At 37.4% G+C, this 27,210-nt stretch overlaps 1 protein-coding gene and 1 pseudogene across 1 annotated transcript; one reads left to right on the top strand and one right to left on the bottom strand.

Annotated features, from left to right (window-relative positions):
• Nucleotides 1-407: 407 nt before the first annotated feature.
• On the bottom strand, nucleotides 408-11,213 carry LOC132619656 (chaperonin CPN60, mitochondrial-like; annotated as a pseudogene).
• A 6,248-nt stretch (nucleotides 11,214-17,461) lies between these two features.
• Nucleotides 17,462-25,930, top strand: LOC132617455 (RCC1 domain-containing protein RUG3, mitochondrial). Its single transcript, XM_060332454.1, has 6 exons — nucleotides 17,462-18,146; nucleotides 20,033-20,172; nucleotides 22,751-22,945; nucleotides 24,617-24,745; nucleotides 24,825-24,980; nucleotides 25,222-25,930. The coding sequence occupies exons 1-6, from the start codon at nucleotides 17,650-17,652 to the stop codon at nucleotides 25,413-25,415; spliced, it is 1,311 nt and encodes a 436-aa protein (XP_060188437.1). The 5' UTR covers nucleotides 17,462-17,649; the 3' UTR covers nucleotides 25,416-25,930.
• The last annotated feature ends 1,280 nt before the right edge of the window (nucleotides 25,931-27,210 follow it).

Genomic DNA, 27,210 nt, shown 5'->3' with positions numbered 1-27,210 from the left:
ACCTAAATTTATTTTCCTTTTCTAAACAATTGTGTCAAGCAGCTGCAATTACTGTTCTTGGCTTTTCCAATTAGTAGTCCATGCCACCCATGCCTCCCATGCCGCCGCCCATTGCTGGATCTTCCTTCTCATCCTTAGGAAGCTCGACGACAACTGCTTCAGTTGTGGTCAAGAGAGACGAGACGCTGCATGGAGCACAATATCGAAGGGAAGTTAGCAAGAATGTGAGAGGCCAATGTCTACGATGAAAGAACAAGAAAATAGAAAGTGTGTTATAGGCTAACCTGGCAGCATCGACCAAAGCAGTCCTAATCACTTTCAGTGGATCGATGATTCCTGCCTTTACCATGTCTACATACATTGTACAATGGCATGTTGATTGAACTAACAGTTGCAGCATGTAATACTCATTCACAAGTTGCAAACAAAAGGCATACCTTTAACACAGTGACACCTCCTGAAATCTTAGCTAGTCTTTCCTGCAACTTCTCCTTGTCATAGTCAGATGTGCTCAGTTCAATGGTTGATCTAATCTGCAAATACAAAGAGCACAAGTATAAGCTCAACACCCCATGCTGAAATGCGGTACTTGTACACATATGGGAGAAAAAGGAAGCAAGATAAAACCTGTTCACATCGTTCCTCTATGGACTTCTTCTCACCAGCACCATCAAGAATGACAGTATCATCCTTGGAGACAGCCACCTAGAAAAACGAATGCATGAGTAGATTAACTAGAAAAGCCAAACAGAAATCACATTATGCACAATTTTATCAAGCACTTATACATTCAAAAGAGAACAATATACAAAAGGAGAACCAACTACAGGTAAATGGTGCAACAAAAATACCTTTTTACATGTTCCCAGCATCTCGAAGTCCATATTTTCAATGCTCAGTCCAAGCTCTTCTGTAACGACCTACCACACACAGTAGTAACAGATATTGGTTAGGTATCAGTAAGACAAACAGCAACTATCTTATAATGAGCACAGTAGAACAGTTCTCACTTGGCCTCCAGTTAAAATAGCAAGATCTTGCAAATTAGCTTTCCTGTTTTCACCAAAGCCTGGTGCTTTGATGGCGCAAACCTGTAAACATTTACAGACAACACGTAAACACCAAACTGAGTAGTAGTTAAACAACAAACAGAAAAGCAAATACATCAGAAACATACCTTGATTCCAGCAGGAAGCTTGTTCAAAATAAGAGTGGCAAGTGCTTCACTGTCCACATCTTCAGCTACAATTAAGAAGGGCCTTTGTCTCTGCATGCATGAAGTAACAGTAAGACAGACAGCTACATGGCCAATCTCATGGAAATCAAACCGAGAATCTCAGAAAGAGGATTACCTTCAAAGCCAACTCTAATGCTTTCACAACAGCATTAACGCTTGAGATCTTTTTCTCATGAATAAGAATTAGTGGGTCATCCAGTTCCTGCCAGACATATCAGAAGAATACTGAGTTTAAACAAGAATGAATGTTGACACAGCTATCTTGAGCAAGCTTAACTAAGATTAGCAAAACCAAAGACATACACATTTCTGATTCTTCTGATTTGTGATGAAGTATGGTGATATGTAACCCCTATCCAGCTTCATCCCTTCAACAACTTCCAACTAGTTGAACAATGTCTTCTCATCCTGTTTGGTGATAGAAATGGGTTAGCTACACATCTTAGCTAAAATGTACACCAAATGCATACAAATTGGACTATAATAAGATGTTTTTCATTACTGAGCAACAATAATTTATCAAAATTCCATATGCTCGATTTCTAGCCCAAATTCCCCCTATTTAGCAACTCAAATTGATCAGGTCTCAACTAGTAAAAGTCAGCAAACAATATTATCTCCTTCAATTCCAACCACATCCCAAGAGCATATCGAAATCAGAAGCTACCTCAGTTTGGACACACATTTTAAAGCTCATATAGGTAAGTCAGCACCATCGTGACCAAAAGATTCATACAATATTCAAATGCATAGATAGCCATAGAATTACTTACTTGAATAGTGATGACTCCCTCCTTGCCTACTCTCTCCATAGCCTTTGCAATTAGCTCACCAATTTCTCTTTCTCCATTTGCAGAGATAGTCCCAACCTATCAAAAAGTTACAATATCAAAATCTTAGGGGAAAAGATGCATCACTAAGCAAAGCAGAAGTTACAATTGAACTCTTCAGTGCATAATTAGATCTTTCTTTCCCGGGAATCTTTTTAGTTTCTGCCTTTTTCCCTTCTACTAGTATCTCTTCCCTGAGTTCCTCTTCACAGTTTTAAAACTGGCAAAGATACCTGTGCAATTTCCTCAGATTTGCTGATCATCCGTGCTCTGCTTTTCAGGTTTGTTACAACAGAATCTACAGCTAAATTAGGCAGAACCACCCGCTAAATTAGGCTGGAAATTCATAAATTTGTTTCAACAATGTAGAGGCAATATTGGACTTCTAAAGACTTACCATCACCAGCAACATCGTTTGTGGCATTGGCAACCTGTTTTACAAGGCTAGCACCAACATTTTTTTATCTTATCCTTGAATTCAACACTCTTTGCAACAGTGACACCATCTTTTGTTACTTTGGGTGCACCCCAACTTTGTTCAATCACTACATTACGTCCCTACAACATAAGCATTTGGTGTCAATTGTTACCAATGATGATGAATCTATTACCACCAGAAACCTAGAAGACACGGCGGTAATGAATAACATTCTAATCTCCTAGAATTATGTCAGCAAAGAAACTGTTGCTGCCTCAGTGTTCTCCAAGCTCCAATAGCATAAACAAGGAGTAAAAAGAAAACAAGACAAATAATTTCACTTGTGCTTCATGGGAACGAGTTGGCACGGAACATTGGAAGTTTGGCCAACTAGAGAGCGAAGCTTATCGACAGCTTCAAATAATTTTCAGCTGTACAATTTAGGTTGCATATGCCCTCAATGAGTACTTTCACTGTGTTACTGTTTGATCTAGTCTAATGACATGCCTAGATAACGGCTTTCATGTTTTCCATTTTTAGAAAATTAAGAGCTTGTGTCTCTGATATTGTTGCATTTTTTTTGTATAAATGGAAGCATAGATCCAATAAATGACCAAGTCAAATGAAAGACAACAGAGTCTCATCACAAACCATCAGATCAACACAATATTTAATGTACACATGTACGAAAATAGAAGACTGTAATTTGCTAAAAACAAGAACATTTCACCAAAACTAGATTCTTAGCATGAGTTTTACTTGAGCACCAAGTATTCCCTCCAAGGGTCAAAACAATTGAACTTTACATATCTGGAAACTACATAACATAACAAGTACTATAAGTCACAATATTTTATACTAAACATTGTTTACATATAAATATATGAACAATCTATGTAACAAACAGAGTGTATTCACTAATGGGGTTGATAAAAAATTCACCTTTGGACCCATAGTGACTTTAACCCTCAAAAGTGTCTCAAGAATACAACTTATTTAACCCTAAAAAATGCAACAGTTACCTACCTCAAAGTAAGGCACAAAATATGTCTCAACTATAGTAGTTGCTTGCCTAAAAAACAATCAGCAACCTGGCACTTATTTCAGCTTCTAAAGATGCAGTAACATTTCAACTAGGATGCATCATTGAAACACTCAGAGCAGCAGCAAAAGGCAACACAGCCAGAAGTTCTGTCTTCATATCATTAATACAACTGAATGACCTCTAAATGGAAGAACAAGCTGAAATAACTTAGTGAAACAGAAAATATCATTCACCTTTTAGTTAAAAAAAATGACAAACTGAAACAAAACTGAAACTGAAACAAAAAAAATCGAGTAAGAAACCCAGTTCACTAACACTGATTTCAAATCACAAAGTATAAAGAATGTTGAGTTCTTCAAGCTTTTTCTCGACATGCAACGAATTAAAACAAACTTTAACCACCAAATAATATTATCCTACAAGATTTAGCACAAACAAAGGTTGCATTTCCATTTTCATCAGATTTTGGCCGAAATAGAGATTCCCAACACTTAACCTTCAAATAAATTATAAACCCAACAGTTTTCAAGACACCCAACTTCGATTTTAGCAAAAACAAACACTTAAAGACACTCTGTCCTTCAGATAATAAGCAAGAAAACACAAATATCTTAATTTCGTTTTAGATTTAATGTCAGAAAACACAAAGAAGGAGATAAAGAAGAAAGAAACTGCCCATAAAACATAGAAAAATCAAAACATACCTTTCCTTTATATAAAAGTTGCAGTAGAAGAACAGAAAAACACAATAGAAACCCTAGATTCACATTATTTTGATCTATGTTGTGCTCTCTCTCTCTATGTTAGCAATTTCGCACACACTCTCTCTCTATCTGTGTTGGCTACTGGTTTGAACTGAAATGAAATAATGTGTACCCTAGCTAGGAGATATCTTTTTTTTTACACTTAACGACGGAATAGCGACGATTTTATAATCCGTCGCTAAATAATATATTGATTTCTTTTAATAATTAATATTGCGATAAATTTTTCCGTTGCTGCAAATATATATTTTTTTCGAGAAAAATTAAAGGCCTAGCGACGGATTTTTCGTTGCTGAATCCGTCGCTAATGAAAAATAAAATTTGTCGCGCCTCTTCTGTTGCTAAATCTGTAGTGAAATTTAAGGCGCCAAAAATTCGCGCTAATTATTAGTGACGAAACTCAGGTTTCGTTTCTTATCCGTCACTATATAATGAGATAAAATTTTAGTTGCTTTTCTCGCGACAAAATGAGAAATCCGTAACTAATCCGTCGTTAATTAGCGACAGAATATGGTCTGTCGCTAATATTCCGTCACTAAACGCTAATTTTTTAGTAGTGATTATAGCTAATGCAAAAATGTAAACTAACCTAGAAAGCAAGTAAAATGATCAATGGCCACAAGCATGGATACAAGGGAAACTACGCTCAAGTAACGATCCAATGTACTTCATGATTTACAAATAATGGTGAGTTTATATTACTTAGCCTCGGATAATGACTCTAAATTAGTTTCTTCCGAAGACTAACTAGACTACCTAATTGAATATCCCTAAAGCAATTAGGAGCATTAAGAACACCTGAATATGGCTACAAGTGGTGTCGCCTATCCCTAGGTCGATTTCCATTAGATGAGGGTTAACGCCCCAAATTCTTATTAATTAATCTTTCCCAATCCCGAGTTTGCCTCTTCCAAGTTTAAACCAAAATAAATGGGCAAATCTTAGGGTTAGCTACTCCCTTAAGAATCATTCAAAATGAGATTAATTAAAGAAACAATAACCCACTTCATTAGGAATAAAATCATTCAACACATAAGGAAAACAAGAGATTCAATCCAAACTTTAATCAAGAATATTTTCATAAACGAGATTCAAGTATTGAAATGAAATATTACACACATAAATATTCAATAAATAGCAAGAGATGAAGAAATGGGTAAAGAATTTTTCATTGGGTGCCTCCAAATCTTCTCTTTCAAGGTGTTGGTGATGAAACCCTAGCCTCCAATTTTTGTGTTATGCCAAAAGATGAAAATGTTTTGCCCCCTAGTCTTCCTTTTATGTTTCCCAATTTTTCCAAGTCCAAAAAAATGACAAAATATGCCCCAGATTTTCGTTTTTGCAGTTCTGCCCGTTTGTTTGCAAATCTGTCCCGTTTTTGCAAAACTGTCCACTTTTGACAGTTTTGCAAAACTGTGCAGTTTTGTCCAATTTGACCTCTTTTTGACTTTATTTTCACTTGGTTTCTTCCGTTCACTTCTAAATCACATAAACCTGTAAAATAGATGTAAATGATATTAAATGCACTATTTTCTCAAGCAAACATAGCAAAAATATAAGATTAAAGAAGAGATAAGTTGGTAAAATATCAACTTATCATGCATCCGGATCTGGTTGTATCCGGAGTAGACATCGAGGAAACTTAACATCTCATATCCGCCTGTCGCATCAATCATTCGATCGATGTGAGGCATAGGGAACGAATCCTTCGGGCATGCTTTGTTTAGATATTTATAAGCAATGCACATTCTAAATTTGTTACCTTTTTTCGGCACCACGACGACATTAGCTAGCCAGTTCGGATATTTTACCTCCCGGATAGAACTTATTTTCAAAATCTTTGTTACCTCATATTTGATGAAGGCATGTTTTGACTCGGCCATCGGTCTTCTTTTCTGCTTGATCGGAGTGTATTTTCTATCGAGGCTGAGCTTATGCGTTGTCACCTCCGGTGGCACACTTGTCATGTCTATATGGGACCATGCAAAATAATCGGCATTAGCTTAAAGAAATTTAATTAACTTGTTCCTGAGCTCCGAGGTTAACCCCGTGCCCAGGTATACCTTTCTATCCGGTAAATGCACAAACAAGATGGTCTGCTCCAGCTCCCCCACAGTAGATTTGGTTGCATCTGAATCATCCGGTAATACGAATGATCTGGGCACACCGAAATCATCTTCTTCACAATTCAGCCTCATCTCCTTCTATTCTTCATTCGAGCCTGTATTTGTAATTGCTATTTGGTGTCCTTGCCTTTGATTGGCTCATCAACCTTTTGAACCAGTTTATTCATAACGAAGCGGGCTTCCTCGACCGCGAACATTTCCCTTGCTGCGAGTTGTTTATCACAAACAATTTTTATTCCTTCCGGAGTTGGGAACTTCAACATCTGATGTAATGTCGACGGCACCGCCCTCATGCTATGAATCCATGGTCTGCCAAGTAAAGCATTATACTTCATCTCCCCCCCCCCCCCCTCCCCCTCCCTCGAGGACATAAAACACGATCTGCTGAATGGTCCCGTCGATGTTGACCGACAAAGAAATTTCTCCCTTTGTATTTTCGCTTGTCATATTGAATCCACAGAGCACACGAGCTACCGGTATGATTTGATCCAGCAATTTCAGTTATTCTACGACTCTCCATCGGATAATGTTGGTTGAACTACCTGGCCAATCAAAATACGTTTAACTTGGGATTTAAAGATAAGAATAGAGATTACGAACGCATCGTTGTGCGGTTGCATGATGCCTTCTTCATCCTCATCATTGAAGAAAATAGTCCCTTCGGGCATGTAATCGCTGGTCCGTTTTTCTCGTGTAATCGAAGCCTTTGTTCTTTTCATCATCAGCCCTCGAGGGGTATCCGTTCCTCGATTATCATATTGATCACATGCTGTGGTTCCACGGGCTCAGCCTTTTTATGATTTTCCCTTCCTTTATAGTGGTTTTTGGCTCGCTCACTCAGGAATTCTCGAAGGTGACCACTTTTCAACAACCGAGCCACCTCTTCCCTTAATTAGCGACAGTCCTCGGTTCTATGACCGTGAGTCTCATGATACTCACACATCACGCTCGGATCCCTTTGAGCCGGATCGGATCTCAATGGTCTTGGCCACCTGGCTTTTGTGATATGCCCGATAGCTGAGACAAGGTCTGATGTATTGATATTGAAGTTGTACTCTGATAATCTCGGTATGTCTTCATTGCTGGCTGATCTACAGGCATCGCTTCTAAATAACAACCCTCGGCTGTTTGACCCACGATCAGCTCGCTTGTCACTTGTACTCGAGAAATGGCTGGGGCCGCTTCTTCTTTTATCCGAACTAAAGTTGGATTTCTCCGGTTGAGAATATGGTCGGTATCTTTCCCTCGATGTCCGTGTCTCCGGTTCATAATTTCTCCTCGACCTTTCAGAGTTCCTGCTTCCATTTACTGGACTCGGGGGGAGTTCAAGTTGATCATCCTCTACCAGAATCTTCGACTTGTACCTGTTATGGACATCTGCCCAAGTTACTGCCTCGTATTCAAACAAGTTCTCCTTTAATTTGAACGAGGCAGTTGAGCTTCGGGGATTGAGCCCCTTAGTGAAAGCTTGTGCCGCCCACTCTTCCGGGACTGGTGGAAGTTCCATCCGTTCCCTTTGGAACCGATTCATGAATTCACGTAGCAACTTATTATCTCTTTGGGTGATTCTAAAAATATCCGCCTTTCTGGCCTGTACCTTCTTGGCCCCAGCATGGGCTTTGATAAATGCATCTGCGAGCATCTCGAAGGAAGTGATGGAATGCTCGGGCAAATGGTCGTACCAAGTCAATGCCCCTTTGGACAATGTTTCACCAAACTTCTTCAGCAATACCGACTCTATTTCATTCTCCTCGACATCGTTGCCTTTTATGGCACAAGTGTACGAGGTCACGTGCTCCTGTGGGTCTGTTGTCCCATCATACTTTAGAATATCCGGCATCTTAAACCTCTTCGGGATCAACTTTGGGGCCGCACACGGAGGGAAAGGCTGTTACACTTTGGAAAATTTTCCCGTTAGCGTACAGTGAGTAGGCTGACAAAGGACACAGCGTAGGCGATCTTTTGACGAGGGATAACGTCCCTTAGATTGGTATCGAAGTGTTAAACAATTGTTGAGAAGGTTCCATAAGGATCGGAGATCAAACGAAGTGATGGAAATGAGATTCAGTGAACTGAAGGGTTATACGGTCGATTATAAGGACCGTATAATATTATACAGACCGTATAATATTATACGGCCCTATAATGGACCGTAGAAGAGTCACAGAATGAGGTTGCTGAAAGGTGGATTTTACGGTCGATTATACGGACCGTATAAAATTATACGGCCCGTATAATGTACCGTCAAGTTGACACAGAAAAGGGTAGCCACTGGAGCAGTTTTACGGTCGATTATACGGACCGTATAAATTTATACGGACCGTATAATGGCGTCGGGACAGCTTTTGCATTTATAAAATAATGATCCAAGTTCATTTAATTTATTTCACTCTCTCTCTCCACGATCCAATATCTCTCTAGAACCTTCCCAACTCTTCCAATACAAGAATCCAAGTGAAAATTTAAGATCAACTTCATCAATCCACAAAAACCAAGTGTAAAAAACACATCAAGGATCATCTAAGTCAAGAAATTCCATGGAAGGTAGAACTAGGGTTTTGTGCAAGTGAAGTATTTCAACTCAAGACTTGTTCAACCATCATCTAAGGTAAGTTTCATGACCATTTCATGTTGTTTAAGATATTGGAAGGTTAAAATGCTTGAATTATAGAAAGGCATAGCAAATGGGTCATAAATGAGTGAATAGTGCAAGTGGTTGAATGGTAGTTGGATTGAATCATGAATGTTGACGTGTTGTAATTATGAATACGTTATAAATGATGTTTATATCGTGAAACAAGTATTGTATGCGCAAAAACCCAATGATAAGTTAAAACCAATAAATGTGGAGAAATTGGAGGGAAATGGTGGAATGTGGTAAATATATATAAATGATGGTTGTTGATTACAATATTGTGAATGTTGTTGAGAGTGTTGGGAGTTGATATAGAATATGGGGAAAGTAGTATAAATAAAGGAAGTGCTGCCCAAATTTCTCTAGAAATAGTGACGCATTCCCTTAGTCGATTAACTAACGTTAATACAAATTCTCTCGTGAAGGTAGCGACGCAATGTTAAAGGAGAGAAAGTGAACGATAGCTTAGCTAAACGACAAAGGTATGTGAGGCTAGTCCTTTCTTTCCAATGGCATGAATCCTATAGCATGTATTCCCTTCCTCTTCATGAGTTCATGTATTCCGAAAAGCTAAAAGCCTATATCCATAAATGTCTATATAAGGTAAGAGATATGTTATGATGAAGATGTTATTGATTGCTCACACTTACCTTATGTGCTAATTCCTTCAAGGTGAGGCAGAATATTGATAATTGCTCCATAATAAAATCGGGAGATCACGACCTTACGTCACCTCGATAAAGTATAGTTGATCTTGAGCCCTATGTATGCATGATTATATTACTATTACACCGCGCCTATTTGGCTGGGCAGTCACCGCCAAGGCGGGCAGCTATACGTATACACCATGACCAGATGGCATGGGCAGACACCACTAGTGGGCGGCATGAGATGATACCCTGGACGTGGGAGGCCTGGACACAGGCTAATGTTATGATTATCACACCGTTCCGATATGGACGGGCAGCTTATACATTATGCATATATGATTTGATGATGAGTATGAGTAAGACAACATGCCTTACTCTCCTTATGTTTGTCAGTCAGATCCAGATGCTTCATATTGATATTCTCTTTATATCATTGTCTTGTTTCATTGTTTATGCCTCTCATACTCAGTACAATATTCGTACTGACGTCCGTTTCTCTTTGGATGTTGTGTTCATGCCCACAGGTAGACAGGGAGGAGAGCTTGATCCGGATTCTTAGTAGTTGTCAGCTGATTGAGAGCACTCCATTGTTCGGAGGTGCTTATGATTCTTCTTTTGGTATATATGTACATTTTAGGCACGGCGGAGTCTTGTTCCGTCTATATGTCTAGCATGTCAGTAGAGGCTCGTAGATACGCAGTGTGGGTTAGACGGTCCCACGAGACGCTATTATGTGTATATATATTATTTTGATGGGCGAGAGGCAAATGTATATAAAGCATTTATGTTTCTGTATAAAACATGTTTTTCCTATAATTCGTGTATAAGTTGATAAAAGGGCATTAAGTGAGTAAGATGAGCAGTAGAACGAGCGGTGTTCGGTGGCTAGCCCCGGGTACCCGTCGCGGCCCCTAGCTGGGTCGTGACAAAGGCCTTTGGATGTATCTCTTTGAATCCGGTCCCTTCAAGATCGGGGGTGCTCCCGGGATCTGATCCACCCGAGAGTTATATATTTCCACCCTTTTCTCCATTAAATCAACCCGTTTCGCCAAAGTTTCGAGCATCTTCAAAACCTCAGTAGACTCATTGCTCTCAACTATTCGTGCTTCCTCTCACCTTGGTTCAGTCACCCCTTTTGGCTTTACCGAAGCTACTTTGTCGTCTTTGCTCTGAAGCTGAGCTACAACAACCCCTTGTTCGGCTATAGCGGTCTCTTGTTCCTGTAGCATTTCAAATATTAAACGTAAGTTAATTTCATCTGGTGTATCCAGTGTTTTCTAGGCTGGAGCCCGAGGCAAAGTAATTGAGTTATGGCTATTCAAAGGATATGTGGCCGGAAGGGCGGCATTCTCCTGATTGACGGTATTCTGCTGGTTGAGGCCTTCTCTTGAGTTGACAGCATTTGGGTCGGCTGGATCCGTAGGCGGGTTCCGTAACCCACTGTTGTTTTCGTTTTCAGCAACTATCTCGTTGTTGTTCACATGCCCGGAATAACCGCTGCTTGCCATTTCGAACGTAATATTTTCTGCACATCTGCAAACTTTCAAACAACAAGTGAAAAAAGAAGTAGCAAAAGATTAAACCACCACTATTATCCTATGCCCCACTGTGGGCGTCAAATTGTTTACCCCCAAATAGTGGATAATAATTAAATTTGTAAGTGGTGAATAGGATATGTGGATAGATTTAGTTTATAATATAAGGTATTATCGAATATGTAATGATATATACTAGATAGTAATAGCAATTATTAAGTAATAGCAATAGAAACTAGAAAGGAAAAGTTGACAAGAGCTGCGAGTTGGTCCGGTCTGGGAGAAGCTCCTTATAGCCGAGCCAAAATACTTGAGGAAATATTTATCACACTCTTCTGATTACAATTTTGTTGAATAATAAAAGCTAACCTAAAAAAAGGAAGGGATAGCCCTCTATTTATAGGTTACAATAAATGGGCCCTAGTACAACGTAGAAAGCCTTTCTAGGAAAACCCTAAAATGGATAAAGTTGATCTGTACGGTCGGACACTCGTACTGTTGTCAGCGCAAGTGGCGGAACGGTTCGATGACGCGTGGCCCGCCCCATAACTGATTATCCGAACCTATATTGAGCGTGCTTTTTAGGCTCGTATTTTACCGTGTCCGGTAAAATACTCTCGGTATTGACCGTGTCTGCGACCCGTCAGACCTATCTTTTACTCCGGTCCATCGGACGCAAGTTGACCCGGTTTTTACCTTATACAATATCATAATATTTTATGTTATTATTTACCTTCATAAATCGGTCATCAACTTTTTAATGATTAGTTCAAGAACCAAATAATCAATTACTTCCTTCATTTCACTTTACTTGTCATCCTTATTAAAAATAGATGGTCCAAACATTTTAAAAATCAGTATATAATTAACTAGTCCCTCCGTTTCAATTTGTTTATCTGGTTGTGACTTGACACGAATTTTAAGAAAATAAAGAAGACTTTTAAATGTTGTGGTCTAAAACTAAAGATAAGTAGAATGCACCAAAATGCGCTTTAATATTGTGGTCTTAAACATTCTATATGAAAAGTTGGAATTAAAGAGTTTCCAAAAAAGAAAAGTGGAATTCTTTTTTAAATGAACTAAACAAGAAAATAAGACAAACAAATTAAATATAGGAAGTATTAGTTTCTACTTTCTTTACTCAATAAATATGGAGAGAGATTAAGAGGGTAAAAAAGAGATTAGTATTACATTGAACAAATTATCCTCTCAGTTAATACCCCCTCCGTTTTTAAATAAATGGTGTTTTAAACTTTTCAATTTATTTCAAAATAAGAGGTGCTTTCGAATTTCAAGAAGAAATTAATATTCTTCCAAAATTATCCTTATTTACATAATCAAGAATCATCAATTGACTTTTTTTTCTAGGCATTTGATTAGAAATAAGTTAGTAAAATCACTCCTTATTTTCTAGAAGTGAACAATTACTTGAGAGGTGTGCCGTTTTCATAAGCTAAAAACAATACTTATTATGGAACGAGTGTCGTACCCCATTTTAACCGGGTTAAAGTAAGAGTACAACATATTGGTGATTCCTATTTTTTGTTTTATTTTAAGGAGTCGCCACCTAATTAATTTAACGGTGAATTAGGACACCTAGATGTTTAACTAAGGCAAAGTTAAAACTAAACCTCTATTAATAGTCTGCTTAACCAGTGTGATTCTAGGTAAGGGCTCTATATAATCCTAAAGGGAAGGGGTTAGGCATCCTTTAGAATCTGTTAACTTACGGTTATCCGACCAAACTTAGGTTAATTAATTGAGAGTAAATATAATGTTTAAATTTGTAAATGTTGCTAAAATTTTAAAAGGAAACTAATATTAGTGAAAATAAGATTTACAGAAAATATAATATAAAAGAAAAACTTAAAATGCCATTTTTTAAAAATAGGACTTATAAAGGTTGTTAAGGCTTCCAATGAAAGTATGATAGTGTTGTTTAAAATATAATAACTTTTTAAGAGAAGATTTAGTAGATGTGAACTTTAGATAGAATTTATATTATGTAAAAAAGAAGCCTAGACTTTGTTTTTAATATAATGAAAAGGGGCATGAGTTTTCTCTTTTTTATTGACTCTATTTAACTATATTTAGCTAAATATATTTATAATCTAATCAATCTAAAATATTTATAGAATGTAGTTGGATTAATATTTACATATTAGTGGCACGTTGAATATTTAATCATGATTCCTTAGCTCAAAATATGTGGTCATGCTCTTTTGAAAATCAATTATTCTAATGAAGACAAATACTATAAATTTTAATGTAAAAATAATAGAGAGTGAAACGTATGGCATTAATTATCAGTTCAACTACCCATTACTAAACTAAACCCCACTAGTTGCTAAGGTTCATCTAATTTAAGAAAATAAAGCAAGGTAAAGGGTTAGTTGCATAATACAAGTTAAATGCACAAAATAAAATAAAAGGGGTAAATAAATATCGAATGGGCCAGCCCCTTTGGGAACTGCTGGACCTATTTGCTGTTGGGCTTCGGCCCAGCAAATTCTTTATATTGACTGCTGCAGCTGTTTTTGTCTATTGGGCTTTGGCCCATAATTTTGTATTTTCCATTTTTTGCTGTGGACAAGGGTGGACCGAGGGAAGATCGCGTTGGGCTTTTAGCCCAACACCGAATGCGAAAGAAGACGAGTCACTCGGACTCGTATGCGATGGTCATGCATAAAACGAAAGGAGAAGGATTAGTATATAATCAACGGATGAGGTTAAAACATGTAAAATATAACTCAAAACAAGTCAATAGATTGTATATATACTGTGTATATCTAAAAATGAAATAGAGACAGGAAGAAAAGAAAAGGCTTTAGACTAATTCGAGCAACCCACAGAAGGCCCAAATCAAATAAGTCACTTAAAATCAATTTTAGACTGGCCCAGTATAAACTGAAAGCTTAGCACATAAAGGAGGCCCAATAATAAATAGCTAACGAGACTTAACCCAACTGCATGCATAGGCTACAAAATTTGTACTTATATTAATAATATACTTGATTTATACTAAATATACAAGTTCCCCTTATGCTAACAGTATGCGGGACTGCATATATCTAGTATATTCAGGCATATCCATGGTATATTTACTCGTAAATCAACAACCAGATCTACACAGGGACATGTTCACATATGTTTAGACAGCTTTCGAAGTATAGAGGCAGTACCAGGAACAAAAGAGATAAAAAAAATGCAGCATGATGTGTATAAAAACAGAAACCAAATACTAATATACCATCAGATGCCTGGTTTGATACATTAGGGCATTTCATGTCATTCTAATATTCAAGGATGGACTTAATATGCAGCACATACAGAAGGGAGTAAATATATCATATAGGAAAGAAAATATACCACCAACACTAAAAGTACAGAATGCAATTCTGAGAAAAAAAAAGAAGACATCTTAAATACTTAAATGAACCTTGAAAAAACAGATAGCCAGGAATAAGTCAACTTGCAGCATTTGAAACTCTCAGAACAAGATAAACATGGTGAAAGGGGACAAATATTTTAAGTAAAAAAAAAAAGAAACATGCAGGATTTTGACAAGAATGGATAAAACAAGTATGGCATCCTGATAAGAGCAGGCATAGCATGGTTAATTTGCCATTGGGCAATGGTGCTTTAACTAGTGACATAGCAGGCCAAAGAAAAGTAGGATTTTGGAATTTCAAGCCACAGAATCATGTAGGCTAATTAGATGAAGTGTAAGATTTACTATGCCCAGACAATGCTAACTCAAATACAGGTACAATGGGAGAGAACAAACAGGCTCAATACTAGGTTCAGGTGATACACATGCCTGGGAACATAGAACTAATCCAAGCAAAGACACGGAATAGGACTTATAGATTACAAGCTGAGCACCATCATCTGAGTATATGACATATAGTAGTAAATAGACTAGTTCACATGGTCATGGAGTGTCACAGAAATTCATGCTTGCAGGATTAACATTAAAACAACCTCACTTTTCCTCACCAGAGGTCAATGTTCCCACAAAAAGAAATCCAAAACAAATAGCCATAAAACACCAGATAACTTCAAACAAGCAAGTGGAAAGTTGCTTTCAGTCAAAAATAAAGCTCTCACTAACAGTCAATAGGTAAAACTCACACCCCAGACAAAGAACAGTTTAACATAAGACCCAAAGTAATCCCTTTAAGAATATACGACCATTTTCAACAACCTATACTCCCAGAACATGTCATGAACAACACAAATACAGAATACGACATTAGAGACAAGATAAACTTGAATGATCAGCCCATTTCCTCTTTAGCAGACCATCAAGCAAACCAAACAATCCATTTCCCACTCATGTCACACTAATAGCCTAAGAATATTACCAAACAATCATCACTAATCCCTTTGTTCTAACCTGTTTGATATCAGCTCAGGCATATTTATTGGAATTTTTCTATTAACAGTCTCAAGATCTAAGTCCAAAACATGCTTATTAGATTATCAAATGACTAGTTTAAACAGTTACACTCTATCAGTCTAAGTCCAAATTAAATCAAGATTTCTCCTAATCATATTACACTCTATCAATCTAAGTCAACAAATAATCAGATAGGCTTTATACTAATCTCAGATAATTCTCACCCATTTAACTGAACATTTGATTCAACTAATCATGTTTAGGTAAAAACACCAGCAGACAGGCCTATTCCTATACTAAACACACACATGCGATTCGGATTATACAAACTTATCTTTAGCACAAGCTAAATTCAAACAGGACAAACTGCAGCTAGACATAATTTTAAAACTGAGTTAACACAAGCAGGGTCCAGTTCCACATAATAGAGACTCAGCCAACAAACACGGACTAAAACTAACTTAGAGGGAATTAAACAGGAAGCTAACACTCATAAACATAATTAACAAGATTTAAACATGGTCGAATATAACTAAACTGGATTCAAGTGGGCTTAAAACTAGCGACTAACAAACATGCTAGGCTAGAGCAGTGATTAGCATATGCAAACAAGAACTAATCTAGCGATTAACGCTACTACACTAAATAATCTAGCACATATAAGTAGAAAATAGCTAATAAATGCTAACATAAATAAAAAGGAGGAAGATTACCTTTTTTGAGTGCAGCGAAGTGGGTGCGAAGGTTTCGATATCTACCTCGAAGACTACCAAATCCGAGCTTGCGAGGCTCGGATTCACAACAACAACAGAGCAGACGAAAAAAAAACAACAAATTTGTTTTAGTATTTCCTACTCGATATTTTGAACTATCACAACCACTGCAAATTTGATATTTTTGAAAACTTTGGGGTTTTTCAACTTTAATTTCTAGGGGATTCTGCCACTAAAACAAACCTGTTCTTGGAGAATTTCTTGAATAGAAAAAATCCTCCTTAAAACTGACTTGGAAACGATTATTTATAAGGCGATTTAGGGTTTGTTGCGAAGAAGAGAGAGAGGAGCGTGAAGAGGAAAGTGGGGAACAGAGGGAAGTGGGAGCGGGGTGTAGGCGGCGGTGGTGGGGTTGGGAGATGATGAAGGAGAGGTGCGGGGAGGGGAGCGGCGTGGTGGATGAAAAAAAAAGAGAAGGTAGGGTAGAGAGAGGGAGGCGGCTGGTTCAAAGAAAAAGAAAGAGAGGAGAGATAGAAATTAGGGTAGGTTTTTCAAGAAAATAACTGGGACGGGTCGGATGAAATTTGTTTGGACCGGGTAGGGGAATTATTTGGGTAGTGGGCTGGGTATTGGGTTAAAATAATGGGCTGGTGGTTTGAAGATGTGGGCTGGGAATAAAATGTGGACTGGTCTGAAAATTGGGTTGGGGTGAATTAAAATGGGTAGTGGGCTATGAAAATTGTTTTGGGTTAATCCGAAAATATTGGGGGTGAATTGGGCTCGTATTTGAACTAATGATATTATTATTAATAATAATAATAGCTTGTAACTGTAATAGAATAATGAAACGCCGGTATTGATAAGAGGCCAATAATTATTGTAAAAATATAAATATATTTTTTATTTGCTAAAAATATTAGAAGCGTAAATAGGTATTTCGGAGGAGATGTGGGACAAAATTGGGTGTCAACAACGAGGAAGTATTTTCTTAAGGACCTGGAAAAAAAAATGAAAAACCGAGGGATTAGTACATGTGGTTTGATATGATGATAAATAAAAATAGTCCTGGGATGAAAATTTAATGCCGCTTTATGACACGTTTGGTTGACGGGATAAGTAATTTGGGATAACTTGCTTTCTAACCAGACGAGAAGAGTTTAGCAAACAGAAAGTGAGGGTGCAAAGTCTGAAGTATGCAGAAACAGCCGGGCTGAAACACATGTTTTTACTGCAACACAATGGGACAACAACACTCATAAACTAGTGAACCCGAGCAAGCACTACACCGCCGTTAATGGCATTCAATTACCTTACCCGTCGTGCTCTTTCTTCATCATCCAAAATCCCTCTTCTTTATCAATCTAAACTCACAAACTCACAACAACAACCAATCACTCTCCAACTATACACCTGGGGACGCGGTGCTTCTGGTCAATTAGGTGGTGGTATTGAAGAAATACGAATATACCCTTCACCTATTGCTTCTTTCTCTCTTGACCCCACCACTTTCCGTTTATCTTCACCTATTCCCGGTCGTCTTCCAACTTCTGTGGGAAATAAGGTTGATGATGACGTGGAAATAGGGATTTCTTGTGGGCTTTTTCATTCGGGTTTGTTGGTTGATGGGAATTTATGGATTTGGGGTAAAGGTGATGGGGGTAGGCTTGGGTTTGGTCACGAGGATCCTGTTTTTGTTCCTACTTTGAATGCTCATTTGGAAAAGGTGAAAAGTGTTGCTCTTGGTGGCCTTCATTCCGTCGCGCTTAACTCTCTTGGACAGGTCTTCACTTGGTCAGTACCAATTCCAACCTTGCCCTACTCTTCCATTATTTACTGCTTGTTTTGGATGCTTGTTACATATTGTGTCGTAATGTACCGTGTTACATTACGAATTTTTAAGCCCTCCAGATGATTTGTTTCGACCTGTAGTCTGAAGACATGCCTTTAGATTTGTGTAATTGTGAACTTAAGAAAAAAAGAGAGATTTATGAACGCATACCGATTTCTGATTTTTATTGTTGCTTTGACCTGGAGCATGGAAAAAGGCCCAATGCCTATGGTTAAAAAGATTTTCTTGTGTAGTAATCTCTTTCGAGTATCGCCTGCAGCCCTGCACTTAGTTTTGCTAGGTAAATGGAAAAAAAAACTGGACGCACTAAAGTTCGCTGAATAAAATATCCCTATCTTGTCTATTTGGTGTGGCCTTCACTTAGTTTACTTAGTAACTAGAAAAGAATTTGGAGAAAGGTTGAGGTGATTTTGATGCTGAACCAAAAACTCCATCTCTAGCATCTATTTTTGGTAACAATTGCTTATTATCATAGTTGTGAATCTAAGATGAATGAACACATATAATGGCTGCACACGCGAAAATGTAAACTTTCTTTATCACCATTTCATTGTGTATATAGACATCATCACCCCTTTTTGATAAGCGCTGTAGACCTCATCACCCCTTTCCGGTAAGGCACTGTACACATAATCACCCTTTCTCCTAGCAAATAGGACAAATCAATGGTGGAGTTAGGGGTGTTCATGGTCCGGTTTGACTCAGTTTTTGGTTAAAACCAAACCAAACCAAACCAATTAAGTCGGTTTTTTCTAATATTCAAACCAAACCATCATAGTATAAATTCTATCAGTTTCGGTTTTGTCGGTTTTATCGGTTTGGTTCGGTTTTTGCGATTTTTTTCGGATTTTAAGAATGTATTAATACAAAGAACCTTTGAATCAAATGGTAACTAAATACGACTTTGACCGTGATCCATTCAAATCAGAATCTTCTTAATTAATTCATTAACTTTATTTAGGTATAGGCCTATGGCTTGGGTATAGGAATTACAGAAACATAACATCTACATTTCATGATTCTAGTTACCTCCCTACATATAGCCTTTTGATATTACGCAGCCCCTCAGGAATTTTTGTTATCTAGACTCATCGTGTTTATGATGCATTGAGAAGAAAGCACAGAAGTTAAAACGAAAAATGATAAACAGAAAGACAAAGTCATCTACCAAATCTTTTTAAATTCCTATTGCCATTTTCTCCCCTTAATTTGTTACGGATAAAATGCTAGCTTATCAATAGTAATTCAGATGGCATGTAAATGAAGGAACCGTAAAACTGAATAAGGCGAAAATTCTATTTTACCTTTAGCAAATTTGTTTTTATTTTACCTTAAACTTAAATGGGCTACACTTTTCTTTCTAATTATTTGAATTTGTATTGGACTTGGAATGAGCCAATTTATATATATATATATATATATATATATATATATATAGAAATATAATATTTTAAATATGTATGTATCTATTGGTTTGGTTCGGTTTTGGTTCGGGTTTTTTTGTTTTAACACCAAACCAAACCAAATGTTATCCGTTTTTTAAAATTTAAAACCAAATCAAGTCAAACCAAGCTGGTTTTCGGTTTATTAAGTCGGTTTGACTCGGTTTACTGGTTCGGATCGGTTTTTCGGTCTCTGAACACCCCTAAGTGGAGTCATACGTTTTTCCATTGAAGAGTTTGACATAGAAATATTCTAATTGCTTTGGCGGAAAGAGATGAAATTTAATTGTTGATGGTGAATAGTTTAAAACAAGCTGTTGAAACCAGAATTAGTAGTTTTGTTTCATTGTAACTTGATTCTTTTATGGAAAAAATGAAGTTTTCAGGGGTTACGGTGGCTTTGGTGCTCTTGGCCACAAAGTTTATCATAGAGAGCTGGTCCCTAGATTAGTTGAGGGACCTTGGGATGCAGAAATATGCCACATTGCAACCAGTGGGACGCATACAGCTGCTATAACAAAATCAGGTAGGATATTCAAACATTTTCTGGTTTCACACTTCACCATCTAGAGACAAAGTGGGTATCTGCTTTCTTTATGGTCGATAGCTATGTTTTTTGGGTTGTTTGATTAAGTTTTTAACTTCTATCAGCTGATTCATTATAAGTCGTCATAATTGGATTACTGATTTGGTAATAAAGTCACTTCTTTCATTTTAAACTCCATCTTACTCCTTAAAACTGGGGTTATTCAGATGCTAGTTCTTGCTTCTCCTAGGTAGAAAAAGCTCCAATTGGCAAATAATTCTTCTAGATGAAGCTTTTTACCGGGCCTTTTCATTTTTTTCCTAAACTTTTGTACTGGACCTTTCAGAAGGAAAGCGCGCTCAAGAAATGTGGTGGTGGTAAATTATAAAATTTATCATCCATCCATCATATAGTAATACTTCTTCTATCCCATTTTATCTGACACATTTTTATTTTTAGTCCATTCCAAAGAGAATGACATCTTTCCATATTTAGAACAATTTAACTTTAAACTTCTCATTTCCTTCATGAGATGATTTAGAGCCACACAAATGTCACTGACTTATTTTAGACCCGTCTCATAAAATGGGACGGAGGGTGTATAATTTTTCTAATGACCTACAAATTCGCTTCCCATTTCCCAGCATGAAACTCGGGATAATGTTCCCATCTCTATTTAAATACTAGACTTAGCTCACCAGCCAAGATTCAAACTTGTAACCAGAATCCTGGCTGTATTACTTTTACCGTTGAACCAAAGCGTGGGGACATCACCAAGTAAAGTAACCTGCACTTAACTTCCTTGAAAGGGCTTCGGAGAATGAAAAGCTGCAGAAAATACAGCCATAATAAGAGGCCCAATCTATTTGTATTTATTCCTTTCTTTCTATTTATGCTCTCTTTTAGTCAAAGTAGGAGCAACTGTATCACTGATATCTGCCACCAGGTACCGAAGAAGAGAACAAAAAGAAAGGATTTAATTACCAATTTTTGATGCATTTACTAAATGGTTATGCTATTCCTGTAAGTATCCCTTTTATCCAACAGAGATAGAAATTGAAGCAAAAGGGAAAAAATTAGTGATTCATGGATAGTATCCCCCAAAGGTCTCTATAGAAGAAAGCTGTAAGAGAACTAAAGTTATCATTCGAGGAACTTACAGTTATTATGCTATATATTGCCAATTAGTGATTCATGGATAGTATCCCCCAAAGGTCTCTATAGAAGAAAGCTGTAAGAGAACTAAAGTTATCATTCGAGGAACTTACAGTTATTATGCTATATATTGCCAATGCATGAAATATTCTGCTAGCGCTTTGTCTATTGTTACCTTGGAACAAGAAAAGTTATTTTGCTTACTGCCTGGTTTTGCCTTCCCCCAAGCGTCAAAACCTACACCCTCCCTCCCAAAATAAAAAGGGAGATGTGGGAGTAATAATTTGGAAAAGGAAAAGATCTTCGTTGAATAGAAGGAGAAGAAGATAGTTGTACAGAAGGACTTACATCTTATATTTTTGGGTGCAAAGTAGCTAATGTTATTTTGAGTTTGATTATTCGTGCTTTTGGTCCCACCTAATGCATGCCTAGGTTGTTGAAATCATATAGAAATAAACTTTTTCTTAAAGGAGTTTGTCATGATATGAATGTAGAGGGACAGGTGGTTCTTCATTTCACTCTGTTCCATTTTTTTGATAATTGTGGTGTCCGGGCCAGCTTGCGCGCACCTCGACTAATTCCACGGATCCCTGCTACCTCCCACCAGCAACAGGTACCAGGTAACTCTGTCCACCAAGGCTTAGACAAATGGAAATAAATCACCAAGTGGTTTTGTCTCTGCTGGGATTTGAACGCGAGTCCTCATGGTTCTCCTCCCACTTCATTGACCACTAGGCCACACCCTTGGGTGCTTACACTTTGTTCCATTTTGTTTGATAGTATCACTAATGGACAGTAAAGTTTTTGCCCTTTGGTTATAATTTTTGGACATTTCTGATTAATGATTAAAATTGAAATAAATTCTTTTTATGTATTTTACTAAATGAAATATATAAATTTTACTCAAAAAATTCAAAGAAAATATCCAGATTCAGACAAAAAAATTAGATGCTTTTAACTCGTACTTTGAAAGTTTGTCACTCGACAACCCATTTTGGAAAGGAGGTCAAAGGTTTTGTTCTTGAAGCTTTTCCCACCCTCTTTTGTGCGGTGGTGCGTATATGGGAGGTGCACTAGAAACTGGCTTGAAGCTCTCACCTTACGAACAAACCGGTAGTTGATAGCTGTTGGTCACGAGACGACTATTATCAAAACGCTTCAATGACCATTAATAGTATTTAACATGGGGAATGTGTGTCTGTACGGATTTTTTTTTTTTAGTCCGTGGCCTTTTCTAGATCACATTGCCAAATGCTTATTACTCAGTTTTGAAGGTTAATTGCTTACTGAGGGAGTGTGTCGTAAAATGTTTACTGTTCTGGTTATTTCCTTTTCTTTTACTCTAAATTTAGGTGTGAAGTAGAAATTAGTGCTGATTTGTTTCCTTTATCTTGGAGTTTAAATTTTTAATTGATGTCATTAGGTGAGCTTTATACTTGGGGCCGAGATGAAGGGGATGGTCGATTGGGCCTTGGTCCAGGTCGAGGTCCAAATGAAGCAGGTGGTCTTAGCATCCCTTTAAAAGTAAAATCACTTCCTGTGAGCGTAGCTGCTGTTTCATGTGGTGGGTTTTTCACAATGGCACTTTCAGAAGAGGGAGAGCTTTGGAACTGGGGAGGTAAGATACTATCGCCTTTTTGAGGCTTTTCTGTTATGATGCTTTTAAGGGAAGTCAATTTATTGAAAGGAAGGGTGGTTTATTCCAGGTGACACCATTATTTGTGTTTGATCCTTATCAAAAAATTAAAAGGAAGGCCGTATACTGTCTTTCTTTTGTCATACTTAAGTACTGAAGCGTAAAGATGAAGTCAAGTGAAGGCAAAATATGGCTTGGATGTCGTCTTGATTTCTTAATGCAAATTAAGTGATATAGTTAGTCTTAATCCTAATGCTTTGCTGTGGACAACAATCCTAGTATTACACTCACCCATTTCCGTCTGGATTACGACTTCGAATTTGGAAACGCTCTGCTGCTGTATTTGGAAACGTTCCATCTGGATTACGACTTTGATGAATGTATACGACCTGCAATTAGCAAATGAATAACCTAAATCCAATTTTATATTAGTGCTAATTTGGGCACACATGCATTACACATATATCCCGTGTCAATCAGAACCAACTTTTTAAAACCACATAAATGTAAGCATTATAGCATGTATGATATATCAAACGAAATTTGAAGGGGGGAAATTACAAGCTCAAAATGATGAATAATGATCCTATTCAACCAACTTGGTAGATGAACTCAAAATGAATAGATATCGTTCGGACCTGCGAAGACGAAGTTATATTTAGTTAGGCAGGTACAATTTTAATTGTATTAATTTTGATGTTATGAGGTACAAACGTGATATGATCGCAGGTATATGAGCGTCGCTTTGAGTCTATTACCTTTTGGACTGATTCATGTACATAATTATATGTGAGCTTCTTGTTATCTTGTTAATTATGAGTTACCACGGAATATAGACCCATAGTCAAACATCTAGGAAGGTGGTAGAGATAGATGCTTCAATTAGAATGAGAACTTATCCAGGAATATGCCTCAAATTCATACATCATCTATTATTATTCATTAGAATATATGTTTACATTTTGTACAACAATGTTAAACGAATTTTGCTTGATTGAAGGGTAAAAATGTCAATTTTTTGTCCATCAGCATTTTAGTTTGAGCCTTTCCATTAATAAAATATATGTATGTATGTATTTGTTTCAGATTATCTGTTGCTCTTAAATCCAGCAAGTTCAGTGCCCCATCATAATTATAAACCAGACCCATAATAATGAAAGAAACCTAGAAACAAACTTGATGAAGCTTCAAATCTTGTGCCCTGGGGACTTTGATCAGGTGCTATGTGGGTTAGGCGCATGCCACGGTTCAAACCCTGCCATAGCTAAAAGCCTGTTATTTACATGGAGAAGGGTAGAGGGGCAGACCCATTATTTGCCGAGTCTCAAACCTTGTGCCTTTGGCCCTCGGGGATTTCTCCATTATCAAAAAAAAGTATCAAGTCTTGTACTTATATTTTGAAACAGGTTAGGATAATATCAAGTCTTGTACTAAGTTCTGTAATGGACAGAGTTTGACTTTATCTGGTAGGAGCTTCCAGTATTGTCTGGTAGGAGCTTCCAGTATTGTTCTTTTTCTCTACTCTTGATTTGTACTTCCAGTATTGTTCTTTTTCTCTACTCTTGATTTGTACTTTGAACATCTTATTGCCTATTATGTAACCTTTCTTTTCCGAGTAAGATCAGTAACATTTCTGGTCTCTTCTTTTCTCAGCCAACTCGAACTATGAGCTCGGAAGAGGTGGCAAAGTAGGTGGTTGGAAACCGCAACTAGTTCCAAGCCTTGAAGGTGTTCGTGTTATTCAGATAGCTAGTGGGGGATATCATTCTCTAGCTTTGACTGGTAGCTTACAGTTATCTTACATGCATCACTCATCTATGTATCTGAACTACTTACGTTAGAAAGTATCCTTTACTCTCAGATAAAGGAGAAGTGCTTTCATGGGGTCATGGAGGCCATGGTCAACTGGGTAATTCTTCTCTTCAAAACCAGAAAGTTCCTACCCCAGTTGAGGCTTTGGCCCACGAGAAAATCATCTATATATCATGTGGAGGTTCATCATCGGCAGCTATAACCGGTAAACTTGTCACAATCTGTTTGGTTTACATGCATAACACAACGATTAGTGCAGAAACTATCATCCGTTAAGTCGAAGCTATGAAGAAAGGGCTTAAAAAGAATTGTTGTCATCCAATTGTTCATACTTCCCATCACTGCTTTAAAGACCTGTTGGTTAATAAGCCACGTTCCGTGTTGTATGATCTTAGATTGTATAAAGGATGTAATGCTTGACTAATGATTAATTTTACTGGTGACAGATGGTGGGAAACTGTATGTGTGGGGCTATGCAAAAGATTGTCAATTGGGTGTTCCAGGATTGCCGGAGAAACAGTCATCTCCTATTGAAGTCAAGTTTCTTATGGAGGATGATGGACTTGGGAACCATAACGTGCTTTCAGTAGCCATTGGTGCTTCTCATGCCATGTGCTTGGTTTCCAGGTCAGGTCACTGAAAGGTCGAAAGCAGATCACTCTGTTTGTATAATGTCTCAATAGCGTTAAAGCAGTTTTCTGCAGCCTTTTATCTGGTAAATACCAGGCAAAATTTAGAGTTTAGGCCCTTGGAGAAGATTATTGTTCCAGGAACTTTATTTTCCCCTAGCAAGAGATCTCCGCAGGTTTGAGTTTTTTCTGAAATAAATATTGAGATGCTTATTAATCACGAAGCAACAGCTAGGATTAGGGCGCAGTACATGTGCTTTTCACAGGCTTTTTGATTGCTCATATAGGTTTGTGATGTAGCAGCTTTTGAGCTCTGAATGTTGTAAAGAAATAACGACAGGCTCTTCATAGGAATTGTTTTGCATCTTCTTGATTAGCTTGATAATCAGTTTTTCTTGACATCTGATACTAGGTTTTCTAAGTGGTGAACCTGAGAGATAGAAGAGAATACCTGTTAAGGCTTTAGCATTTTGTTTGTATAAATCTCTTTGAGTTAATATCTGCAAAAGCTCATTTTGATGATTCACTTTTACTTTTTTCCTATTACTGCTGATTTAATTGTTTCTGACCAGTTTGCTCAGAGCAATACTTTCAAAATTTTGATGATGGAATATTAGTGATTCTGTGGTGGACTGTATTTCAGAACCTGGTGGTTAGGTTGTCAGGTCATCTAAACCATTTTTCGGAGTGGAAAGTCATTCTTTTCGGTATGCATTTTCAGTGCTAAGGTCTGCAATAACTAATAATTTCCTATAATTAGGCTGAACTCTCATTTCTTTTTATTATTAAAATATCCTCCCTGTTGCCCCCTACTTTTTATTTTTTTATTTTTTTTACAATTATTTTTATTACATTGGGCAATTCGCAATTTGCGAATTGCCCTTCTTTTGGGGTGATCTTTAAATTTTGTTCCTAATATTTGAAATCTTTAAATTTTGCCCTGCGGCTAAAACCCATGGGTTACAGGTTAACTCTGATTCAGTTAAAATTTAAAAAACAATTCGCAAGACAGAGTTTAAATTTCGCTATGTCCTCACCGGCATACACTTGTTAAGGAATTATTAAAGTTATGTCGGATCCGGCATACTTATGCCTTATGGGCAGACTTGACATAAGTATGCCGGGTCCGGTATAATTTTGGTAATTCCTTCACAAGTTTATGCCGGATCCGGCATACTTATGGGCAAACTTTTAGTTAAACCTTATGTAAAAGTGTTTTTCTAGTTATGCCTTATGGGGCAGACTTTTAGTTAAGACATAACTAAAAGTATGCCCCATAAGGCATAACTTTTCCTTGAGACATAGATTTTGTCTTATAAGACAAATTTTTAGTTATGTCTTAAGGAAAAGTTTCGCTTTATGGAGCATACTTTTAGTTGTGTCTTAACTAAAAGTCTGCCCCATAAGGCATAACTAGAAAAAGACTTTTAGTTAAGGCTTACCTAAAAATTTGCCCATAAGTATGCCCCCATCGGCATAAACTTGTTAAGGAACTACTAAAGTTATGCCGGATCCGATATACTTATGCTAAGTCTGTCCATAAGGCATGAGTATATCGGGTCCGGCATAACTTTGGTAATTCCTTAACAAGTGTATGTCGGGTCCTGCATACACGCAACCCAAACCTTGTCTTGCAATTTTTTTTTAAAATTTATGCTTGAGCGGGGGTTCGAACCCAAAATCTCATGATTTCTGCGTGAACGCTAAGGGTTGCAATGCGAAGGGCAAAAATTAAAGACCAGCAATATGAGGGGCATAATTTAAAGACCACAAATATGAGGGGCAAAATTTAAAAACCACCCCAAA

This window comes from Lycium barbarum, chromosome 11 (genome assembly GCF_019175385.1).
Source record: "Lycium barbarum isolate Lr01 chromosome 11, ASM1917538v2, whole genome shotgun sequence".
Lineage (NCBI taxonomy): Eukaryota > Viridiplantae > Streptophyta > Magnoliopsida > Solanales > Solanaceae > Lycium > Lycium barbarum.
This window is presented reverse-complemented; position numbering and strand designations above follow the sequence as displayed.